This window comes from Hippopotamus amphibius, chromosome 4 (assembly GCF_030028045.1).
Source record: "Hippopotamus amphibius kiboko isolate mHipAmp2 chromosome 4, mHipAmp2.hap2, whole genome shotgun sequence".
NCBI classification, from domain to species: domain Eukaryota; kingdom Metazoa; phylum Chordata; class Mammalia; order Artiodactyla; family Hippopotamidae; genus Hippopotamus; species Hippopotamus amphibius.
This window is the reverse complement of record NC_080189.1, coordinates 132,189,788-132,208,775: the sequence shown is the minus strand read 5'-3', so window position 1 is coordinate 132,208,775 and position 18,988 is coordinate 132,189,788. Positions and strand designations below refer to the sequence as shown.

Here is an 18,988-nt window from a genome sequence, read left to right as displayed (position 1 = left end):
ACCACAAAGCATCTTCGATTTGACTTCATTGTGGGCACTTGAAAAAAATTCTTGCTGACACTGATATGCGGTCACTGACAAAGGATTTTGCATCATTATAGAAACAAATAAAATGTAAGCTTCAGAAAACAGAAGCCTAGCTATTCACGTTAAAGAAAAGACTTGCCCATAACACATCTTTTCACAGGGAGAAGCAAACCATATTCTTGGACTTGTCTGCAGAGAGCTCAATTTAAAATTTACTCCGTATTTGCGGAGCCCTTCTTATGATTCTAGTGAGGGGTGAACAGCCTCTAGACTCCTAGGAAAACATCATTTGGCCCCAGCCTATTACATAACTCATCTAATTGCTACCTGCAAGGACAATTTTAACTGCTTTCTTACTTACTGAGTTTCCCTTTCAGTGTTGAGCAGTGAAAATTGAGTTTCTTAAGTGAAAATGAAAAGACCACAAGGGCTGCTCTTTGCTGAAATCTGAGATGGTCATTTCTAAAATGTCTTCCTGCCATGCCAGGCAGCTATGGACCCTGGGATTAGTCACCAGGATTGTTTGATGCCAGAGTATTTTCAGTAAAAGATTAAGATTTCAGAATTTCCTCTGCACAGAAGCCTGAATTTAATACTCTACGACTTTACCTCTTTTCATTCATAATACTGAATTTGACACTCTCCCGAAGAAGATGAAAATGAGAGGCTGGATGAAGTTTTTTAAATGCAAGATTTGCAAGGCTTTCACCAGTCTGCTTTTTAATACATCATAAAGAAAATACAGCAACCGACAGTACATGAATGAGAGTACAGTCTGAACTCTGACACAAACACTTGATATTTTTCTCCTACCTGGAGTAGAATTTCCCTTGCTTGGCTCTCTGTTCATGCTGTAGCCTCATGTTTTCTAGCTTGACTGGGCTTGGAATGAATCCGATTTCACAGCCTTCTTTAACCAATCGTCCTATCCACCAGTCATTGTTAAATTTCTAAACAGAAAATCAAAATTGTTAAAATTAGTGCATAGTATACAGAGTGAAGTAAGTCAGAAAGAGAAAAATAAATACCGTATATTAACACATATATATGGAATCTAGAAAAAATAGTCCTGATGAACCTAGTGGCATGGCAGGTAGAGAAACAGAGATGTAGAGAACAGACTTGTGGACACAGTGGGGGAAGGGGAGGCTGGGATGCAGTGAGAGAGTAGCACTGACATATATACAGTACCAAATGTAAAACACGTAGCTAGTGGGAAGCTGCTGCATAGCACAGGAAGATAAGCTTGGTGCTTTGTGACAACCTAGAGGGATGGGATGGGGAAGATGGGAGGGAGGCTCAAGAGGGAGGGGATATATGTATACATACAGCTGATTCACTTTGTTGTACAGCAGAAACTAACACAACATTGTAAAGCAATTATAATCCAATAAAGACGTAAAGGAAAAATCAGTGCATAGAAGTTAAATAAATCTTCACATCCTTTTTCTTCCCTGTCAACCATTTTCAGTGGAGAGAAATATTATGGCAATTACAGTGAACTCAAATATCACAAGTCAAGAAACCTTAGGTTCATCTGTTGAGTCTATTAAAAGCAAAGTACTTTTGATTGAGATGCTCAACAATCCATCTGCAGCTTGACTCTGTCTTCACTTTCCTGGCCTTGAAACTTCCCTGAATTCCATTACAGCTGCTGGTACCATGAGTAGGATAAACTCTTCTTGTTCAAAGATTAACAGCTCTTTCTAACAAGAGACCAGTAGGAACTAGGGATTGTTACAGAGGTCTTCCTCTTACATAACCAGATTAATTAGAAGTATTAAGAGTGAGCGATAAATACTGACATCAACCTGAAATATTTGATGTCAGAGCAAAATTTACCTTTGTGCAAACAGGTTTATAATCACCACAACTGGTGTTCACAAAAGACTTCTCCACTTACGTGGATGTTGGCAGTTTCTCTCTTGTGCCTGGAATATTTATCCTAAATCTTTAGGATCTGGTTTGATGTCCCTCAGCTGAATAGTGTTTTTCAAGCCTGTTCTCGAACATTTCAAAGAAGAACACCCATTCTGTGTTTCTTTTCCTTCTTCTCTAAGCACCAGCCCTTGGGGAAGAGACCCTGGATTCATCTAACTTCCCGCTGTAAAGTGAGATTCTAGGAGGCCATACTTCGGAAAACTTTTCTATCTGCCTTCCTAGCCAAATAGAAACAACGGCTCTTTTGAAAAGTTAAAGAAATGGCAGGCTCTACATTCTCTTGCCTCTTTTCACCGGCAGTCATCATCTCTTGCTCACAGCCTTTAGTGCCTGAGCAGTTAAAATGATATACATCATTTTCCATCCTATATATAACAGTTTGCCTCTGCTAATCCCAAATTCCCATTCCTCCCCTCCCCTACTTCCCCTCCAAGAATATGACAAAGAATTTACATACGTGTATAACTGAATCACTTTGCTGTACAGAAGAAATTGACACAACATTGTAAATCAACTCTACTTCAATAAAAAAATTAAAATTAAGATTTTAAATTAAAAAATTAAAAAAAAATCCTTGGAACAACTGTAAAAAAAACATTTACAAATGCTCCCTAGGACACACTGTCCCCCAGGTGGAAGCATTCCAACTGTAAATTCCTACAGGTTCAAGAAAACCTCATACACTGAAAGGTTATGGAGAACATCCTGTAGGGGGAGTTTCTGGCCATTTCATACAGTGTTCTGCAGAGCAGATATCTGATAAATGTTGACTCAAAATCAACCTTAATTAAGAGTGAATTTTCCAATTCACAGATTGAGTCACTGTTACAAAAAGTGGAGGCTTTTGGCATGGTGGAAAAGGGACGTTCCCGATACTGTTTCTTGCCTCGGAGGCTGTAAGTCCATCCATTTCCTCTTCCCCTGCAGAAATTTACCACCAAAGAAGGAGAAAGGGCAAAAGCGGCCTGAGTTCAGACCTTGTTAGCAGAGAGGAGAGATCACGAATTCTAGATCCTATTATTTAACCCTCCCCAGACGGTTACACTTGGGACATGAGGGGAAAATGACACACGGTCAAGGTTAAACGTTAAAAGAAAAAGTACAGGTTAAGTATAAAAAGGATCTTCTACTCCAGTGGTTCTCAATTTCTGGGTCACAGAGCCCAGGGGAGCCTTGAGGTTATTCCAAGAGCTCTGTGACTTTTTCCTTCTTTAAAAAGTTATACTTATATTAGAAAAGCTTGAGAGGCACTGATTTCATGTGTATGTTACCCAACCATGGCTGCATGCTATGCTATTTCACAGCAATGAGAAGTAAGAAATGATTTCTCAAGGTAAAAAAATCATGCAGCTAGAAATTCCAATTACTCTCCTTACTTCCTTAACATGCAGAAAATCTTTTGCTTCGAATGAGATGGCCATGCCTGGCACCGGGACATCGTCTTCATGGGCTGCACTGTAGCTGACATTTGTCCGAACCGCAAAGGCAACGGGCTTTGTCTAAGATGGGAAAAGGAAGGGAGAAAAAAAAATTAAAAAAAAAAGAAACGAGTTCCCTCTCTTTTTCCTTCAAAGTACAAACATACACTGAATAACTGTTGTCATTGCTGTTGTTTTTTCCACTTTGGTTCTTTATCACAAAACAGCTTTTTAGTATTTACAACGTGAGAAGCCTTCGTGCGCTCAGCTTACATACACCCATTTCTGAATTAGAAAAAGGCCATTGTGCTCTATGGAAGCACCACAAGTAACCACCCTGAAGATGAAGTACTGAAATATGTGGTTACAACATAATACCTTGTAGCAAGTGGAGATCAGGAAACATACACAGGATTGAAACGCCCAGTTCTTGTGTTTCAATGGAAAAGACTTAGTCATCACCATCTCCACCCCAGACATCTACTTTAATGAATAATAAATGACACAATTCTAAAAGGTACAATGTTTTAGATGAAGAAAGTACCAGGGAATATATCTTGTGACTACAGAAACTAGATTCATGGCTGCTAGGTACCATGAAAGCAATGACCTTTTATTCTATTATTTTTCCTCCTTGAGTTTCCTCAGCCACTAAAAGTGGTAACATTCATCAAGCTATCCTTCATTATTTGATGCTTTGAAAATTTACAGATACACATTTGTCCTCTACTAGGCAATACCTGTTTAATTACAAGGTGAAAAAACAGGTAAACTCAGAAACGGTGAAAAGTGGTATTGCTCTAACTGGCATTGTGTTTCTTTCACATCGTGGGCAAGTGGACTTCTTCTGAGCAGTTTCTCCCTATTCAAAGAGCTCCTCATCAGGACTGGTCATGAGGGACAAGGGGGAATTGGAAGAAAGACCCCATCTTCACTTCCGAATTTTCCATAGTTAATCCGTTCTAGCTGACTACTGCCTGGGTTGAGGACTGAGCTCATGAGAGCCATGCAGTTACTCAGATCCATCCACAATATGCAGAGTGGGAAAACAGGACCAGGTGCTAGATATGGGCACAGTAGACAGGAAGTGGATTGAAATACGTGAAATCCAATTCTTGGCATCTCTTACGATTTTTAATAATATAAGAGGGGCTTCTCCTCATACGGAAATACAAACTTAAAAAAACAAATAAAAGTTGCCGGTAGTTCTACCACTGAAACGCAATTCTTGATAGTGTGATAGTATTTCCATTTTTCCTGAAATTAAAAAAAAATACAAATTTGATTCCCATCACTATAATCATAATATATTTAATTTTACCCAGTTCTTAAAGTAACATAGTAGTTTTTCATGTGATACACAATTTTCATTTTTATTTTTTTAATTCTTAAGTTTTTATTTATTTACTTTCTTAGGACATCATTTTTTATTTTAAACAAAAATAACTGAAGGCATATTCCAAAGAGAGGGCAGCACCAGGTTACCACCTATCACGTATCTGGTTTTAATAGGTGATACTTTTAAAAAATCTACCATTTAAACAATTACCTCAACCATTCAACCCTTTTTTTTGACATTTAGGTTTAAAATTTTTTTCCACTGTGATAAATATTCTGCTTTGAAAAATCTTTGTGCAAAAAAGATTTAGAATTTCTTTCTAAAGAAATTCTATTTAGAATTCTTTCCCTGGGACAGATTCCCAGAGGTAGCATGAGTAAGCCGTGCGTTATCAAGACCTTTTAAAATTCTATTCCAAACTATTGTCCAAATGGGCTGCGCCATTTTAAACTGCAATGAGCAGGGTATGCTGGTGCCCTTTTCCGTAAGATGTAGTCTTAATCAGACTCAGTTTTACTACTAGAAATAGGATTTCCTTGAGTGTATCAATCCATTATTCAAGAGAGTTTCTGATCCCAAAAATATAAATCCAAGATTTTTTTCTATGATATCTCTCTTGTGCCTCTCAGGGACTTTTTAAAAATTTTTTAAAAGATACAGAGTTTAAGTGTAGCATACACATATATATGTATCTGTATATATATATATTTTTGAACCACTGGAAGACATAAATTTTAAATGTACAACTCTACAGAGGATCCCATGAAAATCTCTTGTCTATTATCCAAACACCAACTTTTCAGACACTGGAGTAGTAGGAAGAGGAAACACTGAGAAAAGAAAAATAAAGGGGTGGTGAAGGTTAGCCTGTGATAGCCAGGGCCACAGGTAATGATTTCATGTTCTTAGGTTAAGACTTCCGTTCAGAGAGTGACTCCCTCCTTGGCTTACTTCCTGTAACCACCTCCTCACCCCTTAGATAGAGAGCTTCATACAGGAATCCGCTAGCTTTCCAGAGCATACAGGTAGGAAAGAAGGCAGAGCCCGGTCCCTCAATATCTTTACTCCAGGAACTGGATTTCTAAACTTAGAATGGAGAGTAGGTCAAGTGGAGGGAAGACAAGAGGGCTTATCAGCTTGAGAGAAAGAGGCAGGATGCTACCCAAAGGGGATCCATCGACAGCATCATTTTTGATTCCCCGAACTCACTTCAGCTCAATCTACCTTAAGCAGCACAACCATGATGTGGAAGACATTATCTACATCAATTCCATTTACGTGGGTTCAAGAACAGAGGTTTCTAGATGGACCCGGATGTGAACGTTGATTCATTTACTGGGAGGGTGCCCTGAGCAAATTCCTTATTCTCACAGGGCATGTTTCCAAGGCTGGACTAGTGCTCGGTACACAGGGTAAGCTCCATACATCAGCATTTGCTCTAGAATAAAAGAACGACCATACCAAATGTTCTCCCGTAGTCACTCATCTATTAAGGCCCAGCACCAACAGTTTCCTCTGTGCTCTTCTCTATAAATCACTTCACACCAAACAGGTTAATACCTGTCATGGGACACATGCTAAACCCCTGTTATATTCAAGGTATAGCCAAGAATTCTCTCCAGCGTGGACTCTTCCACATTCTCTCAGGTATGAGAAATGGTAAGGTTTCCCATTTTCATTTTGCTTATAGGATCCTCTCTACTTGCAGTGTCCTACCCATCCGTTCTGATTTTCTCTGCTAGGTCTCAGATACAGAGGCTTCTTTTTTTTTTGAAACCAACTTGAAGTCTCCAGGGAACACCCCTTACAGATTCTTCGAATTCTTAATCCCACAAAACTGCATTTCATCAAAAGTATCCTGCCTTGAGTTGACATCTGGGTTTTGGCTGACTCAGGATGCTCCAGGTCTTCACAGGACATTTTCCTGCCATGATTCAGGGCTCTCCCCCGATTGCCCCTCACTTTTGGTCTGGAAGCGTGCTGTTCTGTTTTGTTTTTCCAGCATCATTTCTCTAATCAGGGCCCTGGGACTACTTCCCTCTTATGTGGTCCATCATAGCAATTTGTGACCCTCATTGATGCTTGGGGGCATTTATTTTTTGATGCCAGTGGCCATTTATTCTCTTTTTTTGCTCCTTTCTTAAGGTAAAGCAAAGTCCTGAGAAGCACGAACAAATAAAAGCCTGGAAACCTAGGTCCTCAGAGATGCCTCACAGGAACACCAGGGCAGAGTGGATCATGATGACTGATCAGAGCTCTAAGAGATGCTGGGACTCAGAAGCTGTTCTGGGCACTGAGGGAAGCAAAGCTGGTCCAGACCCCAGGACCGAAAGTAATGGTGAGCTCCGAGCAGCGGGTTCTGCCCCAGGTCACAGGCCCCCCTTCAAGTGGTCCTTTGTTGACCCTCTAAAACTCCAGGGCCTCCCAGGTTTGTCTGAAAGCCTTGGACGTGGCTGCAGGGGAAAAAAGGCAGAAAACGTAAATATAAACATGGCCCGAGCCCTAGGTAGGGTTCCATCAGGACTGACTATTGTGAATAGTACTTAACTCCAAATTCAGATTCAGATTTAGATTCATCTGACTCTACAGAATCATTAGGGTATGAGGAAACAATATGACCATTAATTCCATTGTCTTTCTTTTAAATCAACCCCTTTCATATCCTAAGGACATTATTCTCAGGCCAGTGCCCTAGCCTGAGTCTATTGTGCTCTCTCCTTCTACACGGATTCCTGGCTAACTTGTCTAGTGGCCACGGAGGCCAGACACGTGATAGAGGAGCACACAATTCTATCAGCCTTTGCTTCTCCCTCTCCTGGGCCAACGAAAAAGGGAACTGATTGGTTCTCTGCCGTTGCTGGTACTTCCCATCGAGCATATGCTATGCAGCCTCACGGTGGTTGGTAAACCACCCACCTGAACTGGGTAGTCGACTTTTTGACACAGAATGAAACGTTTGCTGCCTTCTAGCTTGTAAACTAAAGGGCCAATAAGCCTCAACCTGTAGAAGAGGAGCATCTCGTTATCCGGAGGGTAAGGCAAAAGTGCTTTAAGAATTCTAAGGCTGTCATTTCACCCTGGGATCTGCAGTCTGTTTTCAAATAACATTTCAGAAGAAGGCAATCAGTGAGCGACACAGGTGTAAAGACACACTTACTCTCCTCTTCCAGGTCCTTCTTCGTCTTGGACGTGGTACAACTTACGATAAAATGAAAAAAGCAACTACTTTGGATGTCCACGAAGTGCCATGTGGTGTGGTGTGCACAGACTTTTGCATTTAATTTCATCCCAGCCACAACCATTCCTCCAGATGAGAAAACTGAAGCTCAGGAAAACTTCTCCAAGGCCACAAGCAATCGAGGTAATATTCAACTATCTCACCCAAAAGTCTGAGGTCTTTCTGCAGTCCTTACCTGCCTTTCATTCAAAGGAGTAAATAGATGGCAATCTTTGAGCATTTAGATGTCTGTGTGAAATCTGTGAATACTGGAAAGTACAAGATGCTACAAATTGTTTCTGAAAAAAGGTAAAAATGTAGGCTTCAGTCTGCCTTGTACCCTAATTTAGTCCATTTTTATTTTATTTTAAAATTTATTTATTTATTTATTGGCTGCGTGGGGTCTCTGTTGCTATGCGTGGGCTTTCTCTAGTTGCGGCAAGCGGGGGCTACTCTTCGTTGTGGTGCACAGGCTTCTTATTGCTGGATTTCTCTTGTTGCAGAGCACGGGCTCTAGGCATGCAGGCTCAGTAGTTGTGGCACGTGGGCTCAATAGTTGTGGCATGCAGGCTCAGTAGTTGTGGCACACGGGCTTAGCTGCCTCGTGGCATGTGGGATCTTCCCGGACCGGGGATCGAACCCGTGTCCCCTGCATTGACAAGTGGATTCTTAACAACTGTGCCACCAGGGAAGTCCCTAGTTCATTTTTAAAAACTATAAAACACTAAATGAGCAGTTTCACATGTTAGAGCTCCAGGCGTTTATTATAAAGGTCATGTATTGCTGTATCTTTGGCCTTAAATCAATCTGGTATCCAATAAATCATTAACAATGTCAAATCATAATTTTTGTTCATTTAGATATGACTCTTCTTTTTGCACATCTCTTTTTCACAATACATAAAGCTCTCTTTCATCCAAAGAGGACTGAGATATTAAAATACACGTGGTTTCATAGTTTCTAAAAGTGCCACCAAGGATGTGGCATTGGGAGAATTAAAGCTCCCAGCTACTACAGTCCTAAGGGTAAGAAAACATCACTCAAAGTTCCTGACAGTGAAATGCTTCATGGGCTAACTTTAAGGATTTTAAGTAGACTTATAGTTATTTCGGGAATGTTCCAAGTTGGCTTTGTCAGTTTATGACGATTCCTTTTCTATGCCCCTCTCCTGGAGTTGCTGCTGCTACCTCAGCTCTTTGCAGCATCACTAAAGAGTCTGGCTTCGATTGTGGTTGCTTGGGGACGTTTACTTGGTTTATGGTTCGCAGGATGGACTTCGTTTGAATGGTGACTGCACTTAGTTACAGGCACAACAGAAGGCTGCCAAGGAAGCCACCTGCTTTCCCCACTGCCTCCTCCCTCTGACTCCAGAACCACCCCAGTCTGGCCTAAAGGCCCGGGAGGATGGCTCAGCAATGCCCACTGAACCCTCCCAAACTTTCCTTCTAGATGTTTCTGCTCTGACTCATGCCCTCTGACCCCCCACCCCCCACCCCATCTATCCCTCCCCACGCTGCTATATGCTCTCCTCTGCCTAGAGATGGACATCTGGGCCAGTCATTAACAGACACGTATAGGAGCCCATCTGGAAAGTTCGGGGGGATGCTTGTGGACAGCTCTGGGGCCACACAACGTGCTTTTCCTCACAATCCAAAGAAGCTCCATCAGCACCATGGAGGCCTGGCCCAGGGATGCTCATAGACTCCTGTCAGAGATAATGTTGACGTTTATAGCAGGAATGATTTTTATTTTCTCACAATATTCTAGAATCACTAGACTTAAACTAAGACTGTCAGAAAACAGTAACCATACGGAGGAGATAATTAACTTAAAAAATCTCTTTCGATCTAGCAATTCCATTTCTGGGCATGTATCCAAAGGAAACAAAAACCACTATGTTAAAGAGATATCTAGACCCCTATGTTCACAGCAGCATCATTTACAATAGTCAAGACAGGGAAACACCGTAAATGTCTACCAACAGATGACTGCATAAAGAAGATGTGATACACACACACACACACACACACACACACAGAGCAGTATTATTTAGCCACGAGAAAGAAGGAAATCCTGCCATTGTGACAACATGGATGGACTCTGAGAGTATTATGCTAAGTGAAATAAAAGAAAGACAAACACTGTCTGATCTCACTTATATGTGGAATCTCAAAAATCAAAACTAAACCAAACCCCCAAATTTCTGGTCATGAAGTAGGATAAAAAAAAAATTATCACAAATTCATGGCACTCTTTTGAGTTTTCTTCCTAAACAATGACTTGATGAGTTAAAGAGTGAAGCCAATCATTTTAATGGATACGACAAGTGTACCTTTGGTTTATTAAAAATGTGCTAATGATGGAACACCTACTGCTAAAAAGCAAAATGAAGTTCACTCAAGAATAAAAATAGAAGTCTGATTGTGATCAACAGTTACGTGAATTTTCACACATCGACTTCTTCATTTCTTAATACAGATGTATTTTATTATGCTAAATAGCAAAGTATATTTTTTCCATTTTCATTCAGAGGCCATTAATAGCTAATAACACACAAGGAAAATCCATAGCTTGTTTTAATGTCTACAATGGATTTGTCTTAAGTATTAACAACTCCCATTTGCAGTATTTTTTTTAAAGAAATTGAAAGAAAAATGTAAAGAGTTTAAATGATCCAGATTCCTATTTTAAGAGACTACAGAAAAGAACGTTTAAAAATCTAATGAGTTTTTGATCCATTTTCTTATACATAATAATTTCCTATAAAACTTGCTACACTTTTCTATGATTTTAAATGACTCAAGTGGGACTATAGCCATTGATTCTTACAGTGGAAATATTCAGACAATGAGATGGTGAGGTACTTTCAGGAATAAGATCAGAGCTATCCGCTTTATTTATTACATACTAATACTTGCCAGTCATTGACCTTTTTGAAAATCTTTGCTCTATTTATTATAAAGTATTGAGGGTAGTCCAAGAATTCTTTAATAGCAAACCAGAGCAAAGCACAGTGAGAAAAAGAATATAACAGCCAAGTAAGTATCCTGCTAACTGAACATTGAATCAGACTGAATAAGCAAATAATCACAGATTTGTCATAAAGCAGAATTTACACATGCAGTTAACTGATTTGAGAAATTCAAATTTTTTGTCTAGAATGGATTCACTTAATGAATATTTACTAAGTACATGCTTACTATCTCAAGTTCTTACCCTCACATAGCTTAATTTATATTCTAGTAGAGGAGATATCATACGTAAGATAATTGATAATTTCAAATAATGAATAAAGTAAAACAAAATTTTGTGAACAGAGAGGAACCACGAGTGGAGGACGAAGTGGCAATGAGAAATGGGGTTATTTAGGGAAACCCTTTTTTGACTTCTCAATGACCTCTTCATCCATCCATCCATCCATCCACCCACCCACCTAGTCATTATTCATGTGTCAGGCACTGTTTTGGACAGTTGGGCTACAACAACGACCAACAGAAACTAAGATTTCCTGCCCTCTAAGAGCTTACATTCTAGAGGGGAGAGACTGATCATAAATAATAGACATAATAAACAAAGTATGTAACGTTAGAAGGTGACAAATTCTGTGGAAAAAGAAAAATAAAAACAAGGTAAGGAAAGCCAGGGTGCTAGGTAACAGGGCAGGGACACTTTTATTCTTTCTTTATTTATTTATTGGTTGAGTTGGGTCTTCATTGCTGCACACGGGCTTTCCTCTAGTTGTGGCGAGCAGGGGCTACTCTTCGTTGCGGTGCATGGGCTCCTCATGTTGTGGAGCATGGGCTCTAGGCAAGTGGGCTTCAGTAGTTGTGGCACATGGGCTCAACAGTTGTGGCGCGCGGGCTCAGTTGTTCTGCGGCATGTGGGATCTTCCTGGAGCAGGGATCAAACCCGTGTCCCCTGCATTGGCACGTGGATTCTTAACCACTGCGCCACCTAGGAAGTCCCATGGGACACTTTTAAATGGGAGTGGAGGTAGTCTGCATTGAGGAGGTGACATTTGGACCAAAGCATGAAGAGGTGAGGAAATGCAGGTACCTGAACTCTAAGCAGAGGGAAGAGCCAGTGTAGAGGCCCTAACGTGGGAACAGGCCAGACGGGCTGGGAGAGGACTAGGAGGTCAGAATGGCTGAGTGGAGGGGACCAGGGAAAAGAACAAAAGATGAGGTCAGAGCTCTCAGGTGATGCCTGGCTTTGCATGTCAGAGTCAAGACTTGTGGCTTTTATTCTAAGTGAGATGAGAAGTCACTGGAGAGTTTCCAGCAGAGGAGTGATGTAGTCTGAAATGTTAAAAGGGCGATGATGGCTGTTGAACTGACAAGAGGCTTTGGGGACTTTGAAGTGGAAACAGGGGAGTCAGCTGGAAATGCTCACAGACACCCACGTGGAAAGATGACGGTGGTTAAATCAGGGCGGCAATGGAGGTGGAAAAAACAATGGTCCAGTTCTGGATACATTTTCAAAGTACAGTCAACCAAATTTGCTGATAGATTTGATAAGGGTGTGAAAGAGAGCGAATGATGATGTCCAATGTTCTGAGTCTGAGTGATTGGAAGGATGATGTACCCATCAAGTGATACGGGAAAAAGGGGGAGGGCTACAGTGCTCAGGAGGCAAAAATAAAAAATTTTATGTTTCTTTTAAAGTGAAGTATGACCGACTTAAGATATACTAGTTTCAAGCATACAACACAGTGGTTCAATATTTTTATAGATTACACAAAAATTTTACATGTTTTGAGCATGTAAAGTTTGAGATCGTATGAAACATCCAAGTAGAATTTGGAACAGGGCTCAAGGTCTGAAAGTCTGACGGAAAGATCTAGGCTATAGATATAAGGTGGCAGGGAATTCCCTGGTGGTCCAGCAGTTAGGACTCCATGCTTCCACTGCAGGGGGTGCGGGTTCGATCCCAGGTCGAGGAACTAAGATCCCACATGCTGCTCAGCATGGCCAAAGAATTAAAAAACGAAAAAAAATATATATATGTATATATATATACACACACACACACATAAAGTAAGTCTTAGGCACATTGATGATGTTTAAAGGCATGAGTCTGGATAATATTGCCAAGGAAATCAACATACATGGGGGCATTCCAACTACAAAAGAGCCTCAGCTACAACAGAGCGGAGAGAGACTGCTAAGACTGTGATTTCCAGGAAGTAAGTGTCTCAAGGGGCAGGAAGTGGTCTACTGTGTCTGATACTGCTGATGGGTCAACTACGATGAGGGCTCACACCTACACGTGGATTTCACAACCTAGAGGTCGATGTAGACAAGAGCCCATTCAGCTGCTCGCTGGGGATGAAAGCCATACTGGAGTCAAAAGAGATTAAAAGGAGAGGAATTGGACACAGTAAGTACAGACCATCCTTTTAAGGAATTTTGCGACAAATGGAAGAAAGAAGTGGGGTGACTGGTGGTAGGAGAAGTGAGTCAAGATTTTTTTCATTTAAAGTAGGAGAGGGACTTCCCTGGTGGTGCAGTGGTTAAGAATCTGTCTGCCAATGCAGGGGACATGGGTTTGAGCCCTGCTCCAGGAAGATCCCACATGCTGTGGAGCAACTAAGCCCGTGCATCACAGCTACTGAGCCTGCGCTTGAGACCTTGAGCCACAACTATTGAGCCCATGTGCCACAACTACTGAAGCCCACGTGTCTAGAGCCCATGCTCTGCAACAAGAGAAGCCACTGCAACGAGAAGCCCACGTACCACAATGAAGAGTAGCCCCCGCTCGCTGCAACTAGAGAAAGCCTGCGCACAGCAGCAAAGACCCAACACAGCCAAAAACAAAAAGAAAATAAGAAAAAAAAAATTTAAAAAAAAGTAGGAGAAATAACAAAAATCGAACCTGATGGGAATGAGTAGAGAGGCAAAAAACGCGATAATCTACGAACCAGTGGACTGCACTGCTAGAGCCATGTTCCTGCTCAGGCAGGGGAAGCAGAGCAATCCAGTGTGTAAGCAGAGGACGTGGCCCTAAACAGAGGCAAGGAAGCAGCATGAACAAAGGCAGACACTGGTTACAGAGGTGACGGAACGTCCTCCTCTAATTGTTTCACTTTCTGGTGGAACAAGTAAGGACAAGGAAGACTGTATGAGAGGTTTGAGAAGGGAGGAAAGAACTCGATACAGTCATCCACGAGTGAGGAAGATGAAATGGACAAGGGAAGTTCGGTGGGACTGCCCGGCAGCATTAAAGGCCTGCTTGAGAGTCAAGGCCACGGATTTACAGGGAGCTAGCCATGCCATGAGCATCATCACAGAGGTAACAGAGTTAAAACCAGCATCGCTCAGCTTTAAAAGATCATGGCCTTAAAACTACCTTTTTCCATCTTGCTTCGAATTTTCTAAAACAATTCATAGTAGTGTCTATTACACTATCTAAACAAATAGAGTCTTTATATTTGGGAGCATTTTAACCTACTTTCCTGAATTGATCTCTCAACTAGGTTATAACCCTTTTCAGGTAAATGACTTATAGTCCTATTTATTTTTTATGCCAGCCTCCAAGCCTTTGCCATGCAGTTAGGTACACATTAATAACTGTTAAAGGACTCAATTAAGGGATCGATTCCTCTCTGTTAGAGGAATCAATTATCAGGAGCTTCTCAGCATCTACTCCAGGCAAAGTTCTGTTACTATGGCTCCAGGGCCCACAAAAATTGAATGGTTGAATCATTATGGAAATAAATTTATTCTCATCAGGATTTAATTTTATATGATTAATATGCATATATGTAAGTGCAAGTGTGCATATACTTATTAATTGAAAATAGCTATATTAAGAATCAAGCAAAGAAGCAAATGTTTAAAACCAAATTTGAAATATTATCACCCTAAAGGCCCCCGAAATGACTTACAGTCTCCAAATAAGTTAAATTTATGTATGAAGCAAAAATATAAGGAATATCTGTTTTTTTTTTTCTTTTTTAGTAGATGATTGAAAAGTAGATAAGCTCTTGCAAAAGTGTTTTGGGGAGTGAATAATGGTAATTGTTAAAATATTATACTCACCTTAAAAAGCTGAATTGAAATACAATATGAAGGCTTGAAATCAAGGTAGTACTCAAAGTTACAGAATCAACATGCAAGGTGACAATCAGAATAATGACATATAGCTCTATTTACGTAGAGAAAAATATAGCATCCTTTCGATTTGTTTATCAGAGAATTCATCACTTTGGATCTGAGGTCTTCAATTAAGGTATATAAAGGATTAATTACCAGTCACCAGGAAAACCAAGTATCCATGGATAAATTTATCAAAGGGGAAATCCTATACAAAGAGGAGAGACAATATCTGTAATTTTGGTGCAGTCTGCTATCATTTAGTGTTAACAAAGCATTCTCTTTCAATAAAGTGTACTGGCTTCACGTCCCCAGTGGAGCTGTGTCTCCCAAGAGGAGAGTCTTCAAAAGGCATTGCAACTCCTCTGCACTGCTGGGGAAGAAACCAATATGGCAAGAAAGTGCTTGACTTTATTTATTCTGGGTTATGAAATATCTGTCTCCTTGCCTTAGAAGAAAGGTGAAGTCATTTTAAATGGTCAGCCTCTTAAGAAGAACAGAACTGTTTACATTTAATTTTACTGCTGATTAGTCTTACCACACAGGATAACAGTAGTTCTCAAGTTATTTAGGAGCTTATGGTATCACTGAGGAGCAGGCAATTTTTACTCTAGGCCTGTTGCTTAAAACAAAAACCAAAACCAAACAAAAAAAACCCAAACAAACAAGCAACACCCTCCCCCCCCCCAAAAAAAAACCCCAAAAACCCAAAGCCCAGATTTTTTTCTTCAGTCGTTGTTATGTACTCCATGTTTGATTAGAGAAGGTCATAAGGGTGCGGCCCTAATCCGATGGGATTGGTATCCTCAGAAGAGGAAGAGGAGGCACCAGAGACCTCTCTCTCTGGGCGCACACAGAGGAAAGTCCGTGTGAAGACACAGGGAGAAGGCGGCCACCTATAAGTCAAGGAGAGAGGCCTCACCAGAAACGGACCCTCACCAGAAACAGACTGGGATCAGAAATGTGACAATATCGATGTCTGCTGTTAAAGCCATGCAGAATATGGCATTTTGTTATGGCATTTGAAGTAGACTAAAATAGTTGCCTTAACCAAATCAATATGACAGGTCTATATTGCTAATGAAAAACCCAGGTTTAATCTATATTATTTTGATATCAGTCATTCGCAACCAGTTATTTCTTTATCCAAAATTCCTATGAATGTTTCAGAGAAAATTAGGAAAATGTCAAGTCAATGAAAATTCACTCCTTTTTTTCTAACACATTTACTTAGCATCTATTTTGTTTAATATCCACCACTGCACACTTCAAAAGACAGGATGCTACAGGATACAGGGTTTCCTTCCTCCATTGAGATGCTAGTGAGGAAACTTGTGTCTACACCAGACCAAACAACTTCAGCTAAGGCAGTTAATGAGTGGCTGGGTTCAAACATATCTGTTTACTCTTTTTGGCTATTGTTTGGCTACACCTTTTGCGCAGCTGCTGTTTCCAAGCCCTGAATAACAACCTCAGATTTCCATTCTTTCTCTTTGTTCATCTGTTAGATTTCACCACGTTTCACCCATTTTTTAGCTGTTTTCTCCCTAATTTATACTATTTTTCTGAAAGGGAAAAAATTTGAAAGGCAAAATAAAAAGCGTGGTGATGCAGGACAATCTCAACAACGACCAGACACAACATTCTATGAAGCGCCTCAGTCCACAACAGCTCAGAAACATCTAGAACCTCTGAGTCCAAGTGGTTTTACGTGTCACCATCATGGTTCTGCTCAGTACTTATATTTTACGACCAGGATAGGAATGAAAGAATTCAGAGGAACCAATAGTGGTTTCCCTTCCAAACTACTGCTTTGCATTTAAACTGTTATAAAAATGTCTATTCTGTACTGATTTAGAAAATTATACACTGCAAAGAATTTCCAAAGAAGCATTCTAAACAAATGCAAGGAAAGCCTTTACAAAGTACAGGCTGACAAACTTGGAGAGACATGCTATATTTTGTTTTAATTCTGTAATCTTCACTTTCTTCTTTACTCCAACAGCTGTGATTTTTAGCTAAGGCCACACAGTTCTAGGGATCAAAAGTTACGCAAGTCTGCTGTGTGTTGATTTTGTTATTGTTTATTCCACACTGAGTGTTTTGCTTTTCTTCAAAAGAAAAACAAAACAAACAAACAAAAAACAACAACAAAAAACAGAGCAGAGTGTTTCCAGGACCAAAACCAAATGTTTTGGCAGGGAGTAAATCAGTGCAGAGCTCTGTGGGTGGCAAGCTCTGAATATAAGACCCTGTCTGATCACTCTCTAGAAATTTAACATGTTTGCTGCTACTTGTACTTCACTGCTGTAAGACTCTCCAAAGTGAAGCTTTGTGACAGACTCCAGCACTATGCTGGAGAGGGCAGAACAGGGTCCTCAGGGGTCCACATTGAAGGAAGGCAGAAATCAGCTTAATGGATGAAAACTTTTCTAACCTAATCATGATAAACACTGGGTTGTATTTCTAGATGCAAAGTTATCATTTGAACACCTACCATTTAAGCACTGACAGTAACCTGTGTTACAAGATAAACTGAAGCACATCAAAATTTTCAAGGTTTTATTTGAGCAAAGATCAAACGAAATCAGGTAGCACCACACCAAAAGGGGTTAAGGGCACTCCACCAATAGAATCCAGGGGAAAGGCTTTTATAGAGAAGACTTAGAAGGAAAGCAAGGAAATCACATGATTGGCTACAGCTTTAGTGGTTGCCTTGTTTGGCAAAACCTAGTTGGCTGTTGTGATTGATTGTTCTTAAATTTTATTTTCTGGGGGAGCCTGCGCTTAGAGGTGTTAGGCTCTGGCTTAGATTTTGGTGTGCTTACGTAGATTACCAAGGTATTAGAGACACTCCCGTCTAATGGCCTCCTGGTTTAATTACTTTAACACTTGTAATTACTCTAAAGGTCTTTACTAAAGGCATCTCAAATATCTGCTCAAGACATTTTCTTTCTTTTTTAAAAAATTTTATTTATTTGGTTGCGCCAGGTCTTAGTTGCAGCAGGCATGCTCCTTAGCTGTGGCACATGTGCTCCTTAGTTGTGGCTGGCAGTCTCTTTCATTACAGTTTCTGGGCTCCTTAGTTATGGCACGTGAACTCTTAGTTGCGGCATGCAAGTGCGGTCTAGTTCCCTGACCAGGGATCGAACCTGGGCCCCCTGCATTAAGGAGAGCACGGAGTTCTCACCACTGGACCTCCAGGGAAGTCCCATCAAGACATTTTCAATCAAGTCGGGGGATATATCCAACTTCCCTGTGGCTTTCTGTGAGTCAAGGTTTCAGAGAAAGCAGCTGGCTATTGGGTGAGAATGAAGAAGCATCAGCTTTGACTTACTTGAGTGTATCTGTGGCAGTAGAAAGATAAGGCTTAGCACGGTAAACAGACTTATTTTCTCAAATATTATTAGACCATAATAATTAATAACTGTCTCAGTTCACTGAGTACTTACTACATAGGCACAACTGGGCTTAAAGATCTCTTTTTTAGTCTCCATGAAAATCCTATAGTCACACATCTAGTAAGTGAAGCTCCAGGATTCAAATCTTGGTATTCGTTTTGCTACAAAAGCACATGTTCTTTTTTAAAAAAATAAATTTATTCATTTATTTATTGGCTGAGTTGGCTCTTCGTTGCTGTGTGTGGGCTTTCTCTAGTTGCGGAGAGCGGGCTACTCTTTGCTGCGGTGCACTGGCTTCTCACTGCGGTGGCTTCTCTTGTTGTGGAGCACAGGCTCTAGGCATGTGGGCTTCAGTAGTTGCGGCACATGGGCTCAATAGTTGTGGCTCACAGGCTCTAGAGCACAGGCTCAGTAATTGTGGTGCATGGGCTTAGCTACTCCATGGCATGTGGGATCCTTCCAGACCAGGGCTCGAACCCGTGTCCCCTGCGTTGGCAGGTGGATTCTTAACCACTGTGCCACCAGGGAAGTCCCCTAAAGCACATGTTCTT

At 40.7% G+C, this 18,988-nt stretch overlaps 1 protein-coding gene across 1 annotated transcript in view; it reads right to left on the bottom strand.

The window, feature by feature from the left end:
* Positions 1 to 18,988, bottom strand: part of CACNB2 (calcium voltage-gated channel auxiliary subunit beta 2) — a 395,991-nt gene that overhangs the window by 49,203 nt on the left and 327,800 nt on the right. The window contains exons 4-5 of the mRNA XM_057733785.1: positions 3,345 to 3,467; positions 841 to 977 (exon numbers count right to left, since the gene is read on the bottom strand). Coding sequence (XP_057589768.1) covers positions 841 to 977; positions 3,345 to 3,467 — 260 coding nt within the window. The remainder of the gene's footprint in view (positions 1 to 840; positions 978 to 3,344; positions 3,468 to 18,988) is intronic.